Below are 12,517 nucleotides of genomic sequence, written 5' to 3' on the forward strand. Positions count from 1 at the left end.
AGGTTAGACAGACGAAGGTAGATTACGAGAAATTTGATATCAATGGTTCGATTATTGATGATCATGCTCAGGTAGCTAACAACTGAATGAGAATTTTGCATGTACATTCACACATGAAGAATTCTGTAGAGGAGTGGAGGCTAGATGTTTATAAAACTCTAATAGAGAGCTAATGACTTAGTAATAACTGAGAGGAAAAGTGGAGGAGAAATTGTTGATTGTTGAACATAAGAAAGGCACCTGGGGTGGATGGGATCTATCCAGTTATATTAAAGGAGGCAGCAAAGGAAGTAAGCAAACACTTAGCCATAATTAGGAAAGCATTCTTGGATTCAAAGCATTCTACGGACCTCCGTAGCCGAGTGGTCAGGAGCGGGAGTGCAATAGCATACGTTCTTTGAGTAGACCGGGGTTCAAGCCCCTGACTGCTGAATATGGTCGATCTGCCAACCCGCACTGGACCAGCATGGCAGATTATGGTCCATTTCCCTCAGCATGAATTGTTGAGGAGGCTTCCATCCTGCAGTGGGTTGATAATGGCTGCACTTTATTTTTTTTTTTTATTTCTTGGATTCATGGGAGGTCTCCATGGATTGCAGAAGTGCCAATGTAACCTCAATTCACAGAGGGTGACAGCAGTGATTACAAACCTGTTTGTTTAACTTCTGTTCTGGGGAAAGTAATGGAGTTATTGCTTAAAGAAGCAATGCAGGATCATCTAGACAAGACTGCAATTTAGTTGAGAAACAGCGTGGGTTTGTTAATGGCAAATCTTGCCTGACCAATTTGATTGGATACTAATGTGGTTACAAAGGAAAGGGATACAAAAAATAATTATGATATCATATACTTGGATTTCGGGAAAGCTTTTGATACTGTTGCACACCGAAGTCTGCTATACAATTGGAGTATGACATTAAGGGAAATGTTGCTGCTTTGGATAAGAGGATGGTCGAGTGGGAGAAGACACAGATGTAATCAATGGACACTGCTTATTGTTGACTAATGTCATTACTGGAGTCCCCAAGGATTGGTGTTGGGACCACTGTTGTTTTCTATATTTATCAGTGATATTGATGAAAGTATATCATTAATGTCCAAGTTTGCAGGCGATACGAAGGTTGGCAGTAGTTGTTAATGACAGCACACTACCGCAACAAGATCTAGAAAAGTAAGTAGGCAGATGGGCTGAAAGGTAGCAACTGAAATTTAATATTGACATGTGCATTTAACATATGCAAAGTACTGTAGCAGTAACCCCATAGTAACTTACTGTGTGGTATTACACTCAGGGTAGTGGACAATGAAAAGGACCTGGGGGTAATTGTGCTGTCAGATTTGAAGTTTTCTGAGCAGTGCAGCAGGGGGGCCAGAGCAGCTCATGGGATCTTGTCAATGATATACAGGATAAAGAAGTTAATTATCCCTTTGTATAAGGCAATGGTCAGGTCATCACACCTTGATTATTATTGTTATTTGGTTTTTTTTTAGGAGCATTAGCAACTAAGGCCATATTGCTCCGGGATATGCGGTGGTCATTCCCTGACCTTTCCGCATTCTCCGTATTTGGTGGTGACGGGCTCGAACCCCGGTCTAATCAAGAAGCGTGTGCTATGCACTGCTGCTCCTTCCCACCTGGCTACGGAGGCGCCATCACACCTTGAGAGCAGCATACATGTCTGGAAGCCTCGTTTTAGGAAGTATGTAGAGCTGCTTGAACAAGTACAGAGAAGGTGAGAGGAACAAAGGGGGTGCTCTTATCAAGAAAGGCTTAAGTTCTGCAAATTGCAGCATCTGGAGACTAGGCACCTGCGAGGTGATCTGATTGAGGTGTTTAAGCCTTTGAATGGCTTGAGCAAGCTCAATGCAGATGGGATTCTTCCACTTGCTCAGATTATGCACGAGACGGCATAAATTCAAATTGTGGAAAGACAGTTGCAGTACAGATGTCTAAAGGGTCTTCCCATTCGCTATAGAATAGTACAATACAATCCAGCTATGGTTAGAACAGGTGGAAATACCTGATGTCGGATCTGGGCTGCAATTGTCATCTTAGATCCAAGTCTCACAGTTACAAGAATTCCCAGTCTCTACTCCACCCATGCTGTCTGTGTGTGTTTGGAGGGCCAGTTTGGCCAAGTCTACGCTATCTCATTATACTGTCAATGCTCCCAATACAGACTCTATACAACCATTTGTGGACTACCTGGATATGACACTTAATATTCTACGTGGGAAGAACGTTATTGTGATGATGGATGCAAATGCTGAGTCTACTCTGTGGAGTGCTGCAACTACAAATGGAAAGGGTGAATTAATGGAAGACCTAATCTTATCTCACCGCTTAACTATATTAAACACCCCTGGCCATCCACCAACATGTGTGACACCTATGGGTTCTTCTCACATCGACATTACTCTCGCATCCTCTGCTATTAGTCCGAGACTTTCCAACTGGAAGTTGCACACTAGTTGGTCTACCAGCGATCATAACATCATGACATTTCAACTTAACTGTGATCAAAGGCGATCCAGATTTGATCCTACCGCCATACCAAGATTTCACACAAAGAAAGCAAAGCGGGATAAATTTGATTCCTCACTTAAAGACTCGTTTACACAAGACCAAATAGAAAAATTGACTACTCTCACTGCAGATGAACAGGCACGAGTAGTTCAAAACATAATTATTACTGCTTGTAGGCAGTCCATGAGATATAGGAAAAGGAAGCCCTACAATGTGCCATGGTGGTCCCCAGAATTGACACAATTAAAATCATTGACGAAACAGGCAAGAAGAGATTTCCAGAAAGCGAAGAGAGACAGATCTCGTCCCACTTTGGAAGTTGTACGTTTGCAAAACAGATACAAACAAGCCCGTAGAAACTATCACCAGGAATTCTACAAGAGGAAAAAAGCTTCGTGGGAGCAACTAGTGAGCACCCAGGGAAACAGTTCTCCCTGGGGTCTCGTCTACAGTTTAATAAACAATAAAATCCCAACAGGTGAAGTGTTTGCAGCGGTTACAACTACTGATGATCAAGAAACCATATCTTGGGTACCCACCATGGATAGGATCCTAGATGTCATTACTTATCAAGAAGAAGAAGAATGCACGGATCCAAAACAGAGAGACAGAGTGAAAAACGCTTGTTACTCGGGCTCGCCTATTGAACCCCTTTTACCTTTGAGGAGATTGATATTGCTATCCAGTCCATGCGTTCGGGCAAATGTCCTGGACTTGATGGCATTGAAGTGGAAGTGCTCAAGCGCGTATGGAAAACGGTTCCTGTAGTTATTGCAACATTATTCAACCCTTGTCTTAATCAAGGTATTTTCCCTGCAATTTGGAAAGTTGCTAACTTAAAAATTCTTCTCAAAAATCCAAAGAAGCCAGAATCTGATCCGCTGTCATATAGACCTATTGCCTTGCTCCCAGTTATGGGCAAGGCTCTTGAAAAAGTTATTGCGAGTCGACTTCTGACTACCTATGTTATGAAAGGACTCTCTTCGCCTGTACAGTTCGGTTTTACAAAGGGTAGAGGAACCGAAGATGCCATTGCTTCTCTTTTAGAAATACAGCGGGAAACCACGACTAAATATCTGCTCGGTCTCTTTGTGGACTTCAAAGGTGCCTTTGACACCCTTTGGTGGCAAAGTGCCCTGGAGAGGTTCCGGGAGGCCTAAGTGTCTTCACCTGTATACCGGTTGCTGATGAGCTACTTTTCGCAGCGCTCGCTTGTTATTAAGAGTGGTTCCATACAAGTGTCAAGAAAAGTTACCAAAGGATGCCCACAGGGTTCGACTCCTGGTTAAATAAACATTTTGATGCAACAACTATGATCTCATATGCAGACGACCTAACCATCACGGTCCAAGGAAACTCCAGAAAGTCTCTTGAAGATGTTGCCAACGGGGTACTGCAGGAGCTGTCTGTGTGGTCTGACGAACATAAACTCCAGATATCTACAAGCAAAACGTACCAGATGTTGCTTAAAGGCAGGTTAGACAGAGGCTGTCCCCCTCAAATAAAATATAAAGGACAAGCTATTAAATACAGTTCAACCACAAAATATTTGGAAATTATTCTGGATGATGGTTTGAGTTTTATACCCCATGCAAAATACATTAAAGAAAAATGCAAGTCATTATTATCTAGATTGAGACAAGTAACACGACAAGAGTGGGGCCATAAAGGTCTGAGATTGTATTATAACTGTATACAGTAATACCCCGAAGTTACGCGATAGGTGGGTCCGACGAAAATCGCTTAAGTCGAATTCGCGTAAGTCGGGGTACAACTTTGCATATAAATACATATAAATTTTGTTTAATTGGAACCAACGGCTAACAAAAACACTAGTTTAGAAGAAAAATTTTAATAAAATTGCAGTTCTTTATACATATTAATACAAAATATGTATTAAAAAATAAATGACTTACGTAAAAAAGTTATTTCGATGTCGATGGCTTCATAAAATCTAACAAATTCATTTGATGACACAGAGACTTCTTTTTTTCATGCAGAATTTCTTCGTAGCAAGCTAATAATTTTTTTATTCTTTGCTTTGTAGCTATAACGCATTCTTCGTTGTAGTCTATGTTTTCTAAAATTTTTAAGCCCTTTTCAATTGAGCTGAGACCTGTAAAGTTTGCAATTGTCATGTGCTTTTTGCCGTTGCCTCATTTAGGCCTGTAGCCCGTGCAATATCACATGGTCTTTCATTTAGCTCAAAGCGTTTCACAATTTCGTATTTTTTCTCTATCGACAGAGGCCGACTGGCCATAAGCCTTACCGGGGAAACCCCGGTGGGCCTGTGGGATTTTGGCCATAAACCATAGTATGAGGCCACTATAAATTTTTGACCCAGTTCGCCTCTGTTTATCGATAATTGCTTTTCTTTTTCTCTCCGAATCTGCAGTGTCTTCACCAGTATGCTTCCTTTTCACACCTTTTAAGTATTTTACTCATTTTTAGGGAATAAAGCACAATTACACAATGAGGAGGCACGCTTGATACGCATAAACAAAGCTACGTGCATGTAGCAACTGAATAAACAACACCATAAAAGGCAGAGATACACTATTAACACCTCACATTTCTAGGGGTTACTACCATAAAACAATAAAAATCCAGTTGCATTTCTGCTAGTGGAATCTGTTATAAACTGGTAGTAAACTCGATTTAATTGCATACCGAGAGCTGGAATTGTGTTGGTTTTTATGTTATTATGGTGAAATGTGTTTCCCCTAAAACAAATACATTTTCAGATCTTCTCTTCATTCCTATCGTGTTGCGTTCGGTTGGGGTGATTTTGCGTTCAACTGCCATTTCTTGTAAACACAAAGGCGAATCGTGCATAAGCCAATTCGGTTCGTGTTATATTATAAGATATCATTACCCTACTTATAAATAGTGTATGATCGAATTTGTGTAGTGTAAACACGTGTTATACGAGGACTGACTGTATACGGCTCGACCGACGCGATTCATTTCTCTCGTGAAAACGATGTAATTTCCGACAAACTTTGAGCACGAATTCGAATGCACACATATAAATATGACAGTTGGAATACAAATTCTTGTATATGTGTGCAGCTCATGCGCAGTAAAGTTGAATTTTGTTCATCTTTCGCTCTTACTCTCCGCCGTCGCACCGTATATCAATAACATATGAAAAACGACCTTGAAGATAGTGGGCAGCAGTATTGCCAAACGAAAAAATCAAGAACATCGTAACTCCGAGTTCGCGTAAGTCGGGGTATTACTGTATTTCTGCCCATTATCACATATGGCGCTGGCGCCATAGGGCAACCAAGTGTGCCACTGTCAAACAGCTATTGCAAGCACAGCGTGCTGCCCTTCTTATGTTATCCAGAGCTTGTAGGACAATTTCTACTGCAGCTTTACAGCTCCTGACAGGAAGGATGCCAATACAATATGAGGTCCAGTACAGATATTTGAGATACCACCTGAAAAAGGCACATCCTACTTCTCTTGAAAACATGGAACTTGACCTGAATGTTCCAATAACAACTGAAAAGGAAAGATTGCGCACTATTTATGTTAATAAGTGGCAGGCTGACTGGTCTGTATCGGAGACAGGAAAGGTGACAAGAGAGTATTTACCGAATGTAAGGGAATTCAGATAAAAGGAACTATTGTGGTTTGCTCCTGGACTATATGGAACATACCTTTTGCCAGGTCACGGCAGCCTCAATAGCAAGCTGTATAAACTTGGACTGTCTCCTTCCCCTCTTTGTCTCTGTGGAGGTGAAGAGGACACAGATCATATCCTTTTGGAATGTCACTATTATACCGACTTACAGAATGAACTACAACTCATTACTGGATCCTACGACAGGGAGAATAAGCCTTTTCTGATCCAATCACAAGTTGCATTTGAAGCTTTTAACTTATTTGCAACACGAGCATTTAAACGGCGAGAGGAAACGAGAGCTGCTGCCTTGAGGTAGCCTGAATCCGGATCAAGAGAAAGACTTGAACAAGGACTGATATTATCTCTGAAGACTTGAACAAGGACTGACATCCTCTTTGCAGACTTTCTAAAGAACTGCTATCCAGATAGATTTGATTAATATATTGTACTTCAATATTTCAAAGAAGCTTCAACTGCTACTTCCTGCATTAGGTCTCACGTACTTGAGGTGATACATCGTGATGGAAATTAAATCCTTATTGATTGGAGTAACGAACCTACTGTGTTAGAAATCGTAAATAGTGTATATAGTATGTAGTTTGACTCTAGTGCTTCAGCTGTGCCATGCCATTGGATACTTATCTAACAATGAAATTTAGGTTTGCTGCAACTACCAAACCTTCTCCTGGTCCATTGTAGAGTTCTGATATGCCTTTGCTCTAAGAGGATTTCCTATCAAACGATGGGAGTGCCAAAGAAATCTTCAATGTTGGAAGAGCTACCCTTGAAGCTGAAGGATCTATTGAGGATGCGCCTCGACATTTCCTAATCCTGCTCACAGGATAGGAATTGCTAATCCTAAATTAGGATAGGATTGCACCACGACATGTGGCTTCTACAAAGGCTGAAAATTGCCTCCACCTTTTTTTTTTTCCCTCTTTTATCTTTTCTCAATTTCTCTTAACTTCCTTTTATTATGGCGGGTCCCTTCTCTGAACCCCCGCTGCACTTCTTTCCTTCCCCACCACCCCTAACTTTTCCAGCTATTTTTTTTTATCTATTATTATTAGATATATTTTTTTTCCATTTTCCTTTTCTCCTAACTTTGCCTATCCTGGAACTTTGTTCCGTTATAGACTAGCATGAAGGTAGTAGATCCTGGCCGCCTCCACGTGGCAGGGATGGGGGTGGGATGCTGTGACCAGGTGTTGCTGCTTCCCACTTGCTAAGAGCCAGGTACCGGCTGACTACATAACAACAGAACACATCATAACATTTACACACCCAACACACTACATACAAATGGCCGGTCTTGGCGTGAGCCTCAACACAAGGAGTAATAGCGGCTAATGGGGGAAACCCTTGGGTCCGCCCCAACAACACACGAATATCCCCTGAATATCCCCCTGCAGTACAGATGTGAAGTAACTGCCTTTAGTCAGCGAGTGGTTGACTGCTAGAACAAACTCGTATGTTGTTGTGGAAGTTGATAGCCTAAAAAAATTCAAGGAACTGGACAAACTTTTGGAGAGTGTGAGTGTGTGTTTTGCTGATGCATTACACTCTCTCACCATATTATCTGCATACTGTCTGAGATTCCATAACTGAACACCTGGCTTACCTTTAAGAATGTTATGGGTCAAAAAGAACAAGTTATCAATTAATTCCTTTCTTATTCCTGATATAATCCCCCCCCCACCCACGTGTCATGGCAATGTGACTTTTGGACCTAAATTTGTCTTCGCATAATCCTTATCTGCATAGTATAGGATGCTTACCAAATATGAATACTTTTTATCAATTAGTTTTCTGTGTAAATCCATTAGAGTACATAGACTTTAATTACAACCATCCTGTAATTTGACATTTGTTAAATTCACAATATTTTAAATAATCTTAGCTGTGTTTTTTTTTTTTTTTTTTTTTTTAAATACATAGAACAACAAATTCACTAGTTATGATTAATTATTCTTTCTAAAAGACCAACAATGAAAATATTAACAAAAATAAAGTTTGCCTTTTGGTTCTTCTACAACACCTTACTTAACCAATTAAATATTCATTTTTTTTAAAATTCAGATTAAACAAAAAAAAAGGGGTCGACCTCCACTCACCACTTTTGCTGACATCTCCATTTTCTCGCAGTGAAAGACTTGAAACTGACTCTGACAGACCATCATCACTATTCATACGATGAGTACGAAACTGATTAGACATACGACGGAGTCTCTTCATCATCGGATTACATCACACAACATCAGCAGAACAGAACAGCACCAACTTATTGCTTTCAGTTCAAGTGCATAAATAAATTGAGCCATAAACAAACAAAGGCACTTAGTTGGACGATATTTGTTATTAGCATCTGAGCTATTATTCTCAGCATGCCTCCAAATAATGTTACTATAAAATAGTTGCATAGGGAAACATTACCTGAAAAAAAAAATAATAATATGTATATATCAGCCACTTAACCTTCATAGAAATTTTTTCTATAATTTTTGAAATATTTTCTATTCAAAAATCATTAATTAAAAAATATATATATAATCACAGGTAAAAATCTGCTGGGAATGAAAACTACTATATAATCAAAAAATAGATAAAGATTCTTCATTGCATGTTAGAGTTTCTACAGCATGGCATGTATGACCTCACATAGCCCAGAAGATTGCCAATCTCACTTATACAAAGAAACTAAAGGTAACCACATATTCCATGAGGCTTGCCAAAGACTCTCTCAGATATGAAACGCCAGGGTTTGCTAACTGGGAGCCTAAAACACTGATGGAACTGATAATCAGGTGACACTTGAGTTGAGTGGACCAAATTTCAGCCAAGTTATGTCATACTGTAACAACCGAATCCTCTGCTTCCAACTTCAAGAATGTGGGACTGTAAATAACCGTGTGTGTATAACCCCCATACTTCATTTGCCACCTCTCAGCCCATCTGCTCAACCTTTCCAGATCCTGTTGAAGCAGCATAGTGTCAGTAGTGTCCTTGACAACCCTGCCAACCTTCGTATGATCTGCAAACTTGGACATTAAGCTTGATATACCATCATCAATATCATTTATAAATACAGAAAACAATAATGGACCCAATACTGAACCCTGAGGGACTCCACTAATAACATTAGTCCACGATGAGCAGTGTCCATTGATTACCACTCTGTCTTCTCCCCCCTCGACCACCCTTTATCCATAGCAGCAATTTGCCTCCAATGCCACACTGCTCCAATTTGTGCAGCAGTCTTTCATGTGCAACAGTATCAAAAGCCTTTCTAAGATCCAAGTATATAATATCAAAGTTATTCCCTGCATCCAGTTCTTTTGTCACTGCATCATAGTACCCAATCAAATTGGTTAGGCAAGACTTCCCCTTAACAAAACCATGCTGTGTCTGAGCTATAACTGAAGTCTTGTCTAGATGATCCTGCAGTGCTTCTTTAACCAGTGCCTCCATTAATTATCAGGGAAAAGAATTTAAACTCACAGGTCTATAATTACTTGTGTCAGCCTTTGATCCTCCTTTGTGAATTGGAGTCACATTTGCACATCTCCAGTCCATGGGTATCTCCCCTGAGTCCAAGGAAGCTCTCATAATGATGGCTAAGGGTTTGCTTACTTCCTTTGCTGCCTCCTTTAATATAACTGGATATATCCCATCCACCCCAGGTGCCTTTCTTGTGTTTATCTTCAACAATTTCTCCTCCACTTTACTCTCAGAGATTACAAGATTCTCTAGCTTACTGCCAGATTTGAAAACACCTCTGGCATTCGCCTCGATGAATAACTCCTCATGTGTGAATGTTGATGGAAAATATTCATTTAGTTTGTTAGCTACCCGAGCAGGATCATCAACAGTTGACCCATCAATATCAAGTGGACCAATCTGATTCATTCCCTTCCTTCTAGAGTTTACATAAGTAAAGAACTCTTTGCTGTTTTTCTTTGCATCCCTTGCCAAAGATCTCTCATAGTCTGCCTTCGCCTGCCTAACCTCCTTTGTAACTTGGTTACAGATTAACTTGTATCTATCATAGGCTTTGTGTCACGTGTTAATTTGTATGTATCCCATGCATTTTTCTTCTCTGCCATATGTCTCATTAGTTCATCTGACATCCATTTAGGCCTAAACCTTGAACAATATTTCTTAGTTGGTATGTAAAGTCTAGTAGCTTCCAAGATAAGTTCTTTGAATGCTTCCCATTTTGAATTGGCAGGATATGTCTGTCAGGGGCAAATGTTGATGACGTTGTAGAGCGGATATCATCTTTTAAGGGCACAAAAGGTGATATAGTTGTACACGCTGGCACTAATGATATTTAGAGTAGGAGACCGGCGGAATTACTTAATAAGTACAGGTCACTGTTGAAAAAAAGCCGTGAATTAGGGTGGAATTTGAAAGTGTCTGCAATTCTGCCCAGACACGATAGGAGGGAGTATATGATGAGAGCCCTGTCGATCAATTCGGCCCTGGAAAGACTGTGCAAGGCTCAAGGGGTAGAATTTTTTTCAGCCTGGTCTGTACTTGTTAAAAGGAGAGCTTGCTTCTACAGGAATGGGATACACTTAAATAGAAAGGGTACAAGAATGTTTGCTGATGCTATCGAGGCAGCGTTAGGTGGGTCAGAAAACTGCTAGATTGGGGGAATACAAGGACTAATAGATTAACAGTAGCCACTGGCAGAGGTGAAAGTGATTCTTGCACTGCTTCTATTGGAATGAGCAGCAGCCTGGAAAATAAGATGCAGGATATTTCAGAGACTGCTGGGAATCATTGGGGTACAAGTAAACACATGGGTTGTGATAGGGTAGCTAAAAAAAAGAACAGGTGCATGTATACTTGCGTGTACACTAATGCTAGGAGTTTAGTAAATAAATTTGATGAATTTGAGGTATTGCTCAAAACATTAAAGGCAGATATTGTTGGGATTTCAGAGACGTGGTGTCACACAGATATAAGGAATGCAGAACTGGAATTTGGGGAGTACAATGTCTACACAAAGGATAGACAGGATAGGAAGGGAGGAGGGGTTATACTATTAGTTAAGAAATACATAAAATCCAAGGAAGTGAAGCCAGTCGACATCGATGGACAATGCAGTGTCGAGTCAGTTTGGTGTGACATAAGCATTGGGAGATCAAAATTGAGAGTAGGAGTGTGCTATAGGCCTAGTGACTCTGATGAGTATAATAAGAAACTGTACAGGGAAATAGAGTGGGCCAGTAAATCAGAGAGTCTTATAATGGGGGATTTTAATTTCCCAGATATTGGCTAGAATTTGTGGGTTGGTCACTCACACACACTGGCAAGGCTTTTGTGGATTTACTGGATGATTGTTTTCTACATCAGCATGTTCGGGAGGCAACTAGAGGGAGTAATACTCTTGATCTGATTATCAGTAGTGATTCTTCATTCATTAAGAATCTGCAGATAAAGGAACCACTAGGTGGCAGTAATCACAGTGTGCTGAAGTGGGATTTACTCAAAGAGGTAACTACCATTAGGGGTAAAGGGAAGGGTTATTGCCTTCGTAAAGGCGACTATGATGGACTGAGACAGTATTTAAATTCTATACAGTGGGACCAAGTGATGATGTTACCAACAGCAAATTCAAAATGGGAAGCATTCAAAGAACTTATCTTGGAAGCTACTAGGCTTTACATACCAACTAAGAAATATTTTTCAAGGTTTAGGCCTAAATGGATGTGAGATGAACTAATGAGACATATGGCAGAGAAGAAAAATGCATGGGATACATACAAATTAACACGTGACACAAAGCCTATGATAGATACAAGTTAATCTGTAACCAAGTTACAAAGGAGGTTAGGAAGGCGAAGGCAGATTACGAGATATCTTTGGCAAGGGATGCAAAGAAAAACAGCAAAGAGTTCTTTACTTATGTAAACTCTAGAAGGAAGGGGATGAATCAGATTGGTCCACTGGATATCGATGGGTCAACTGTTGATGATCCTGCTCAGGTAGCTAACAAACTAAATGAACATTTTGCATTGACATTCACACACGAGGAGTTATTCAGCGAGGGGAATGCCAGAGGTGTATTCAACTCTGGCAGTAAGCTAGAAAATCTTGTAATCTCTGAGAGTAAAGTGGAGGAGAAATTGTTGAAGATAAACACAAGAAAGGCACCTGGGGTGGATGGGATCTATCCAGTTATATTAAAGGAGGAAGCAAAGGAAGTAAGCAAACCCTTAGCCATAATTATGAGAGCTTCCTTGGACTCAGGGGAGGTACCCATGGACTGGAAATGTGCAAATGTGACCCCAATTCACAAAGGAGGATCAAAGGCTGACACAAGTAATTATAGACCTGTGAGTTTAAAT

The 12,517-nt window shown here is 40.3% G+C and overlaps 1 protein-coding gene across 1 annotated transcript in view; it reads right to left on the minus strand.

Annotated features, from left to right (window-relative positions):
- Window positions 1-12,517, minus strand: part of LOC150078195 (cyclin-dependent kinase 17-like) — a 251,117-nt gene that overhangs the window by 204,944 nt on the left and 33,656 nt on the right. Inside the window, exon 2 of the mRNA XM_090385304.1 lies at window positions 8,276-8,594. Coding sequence (XP_090241430.1) covers window positions 8,276-8,399 — 124 coding nt within the window. The 5' untranslated portion in view covers window positions 8,400-8,594. The remainder of the gene's footprint in view (window positions 1-8,275; window positions 8,595-12,517) is intronic.

The sequence above is a fragment of the Mastigoproctus giganteus genome, chromosome 11, assembly GCF_048544385.1.
Source record: "Mastigoproctus giganteus isolate SK-2022 chromosome 11, ASM4854438v1, whole genome shotgun sequence".
Lineage (NCBI taxonomy): Eukaryota > Metazoa > Arthropoda > Arachnida > Uropygi > Thelyphonidae > Mastigoproctus > Mastigoproctus giganteus.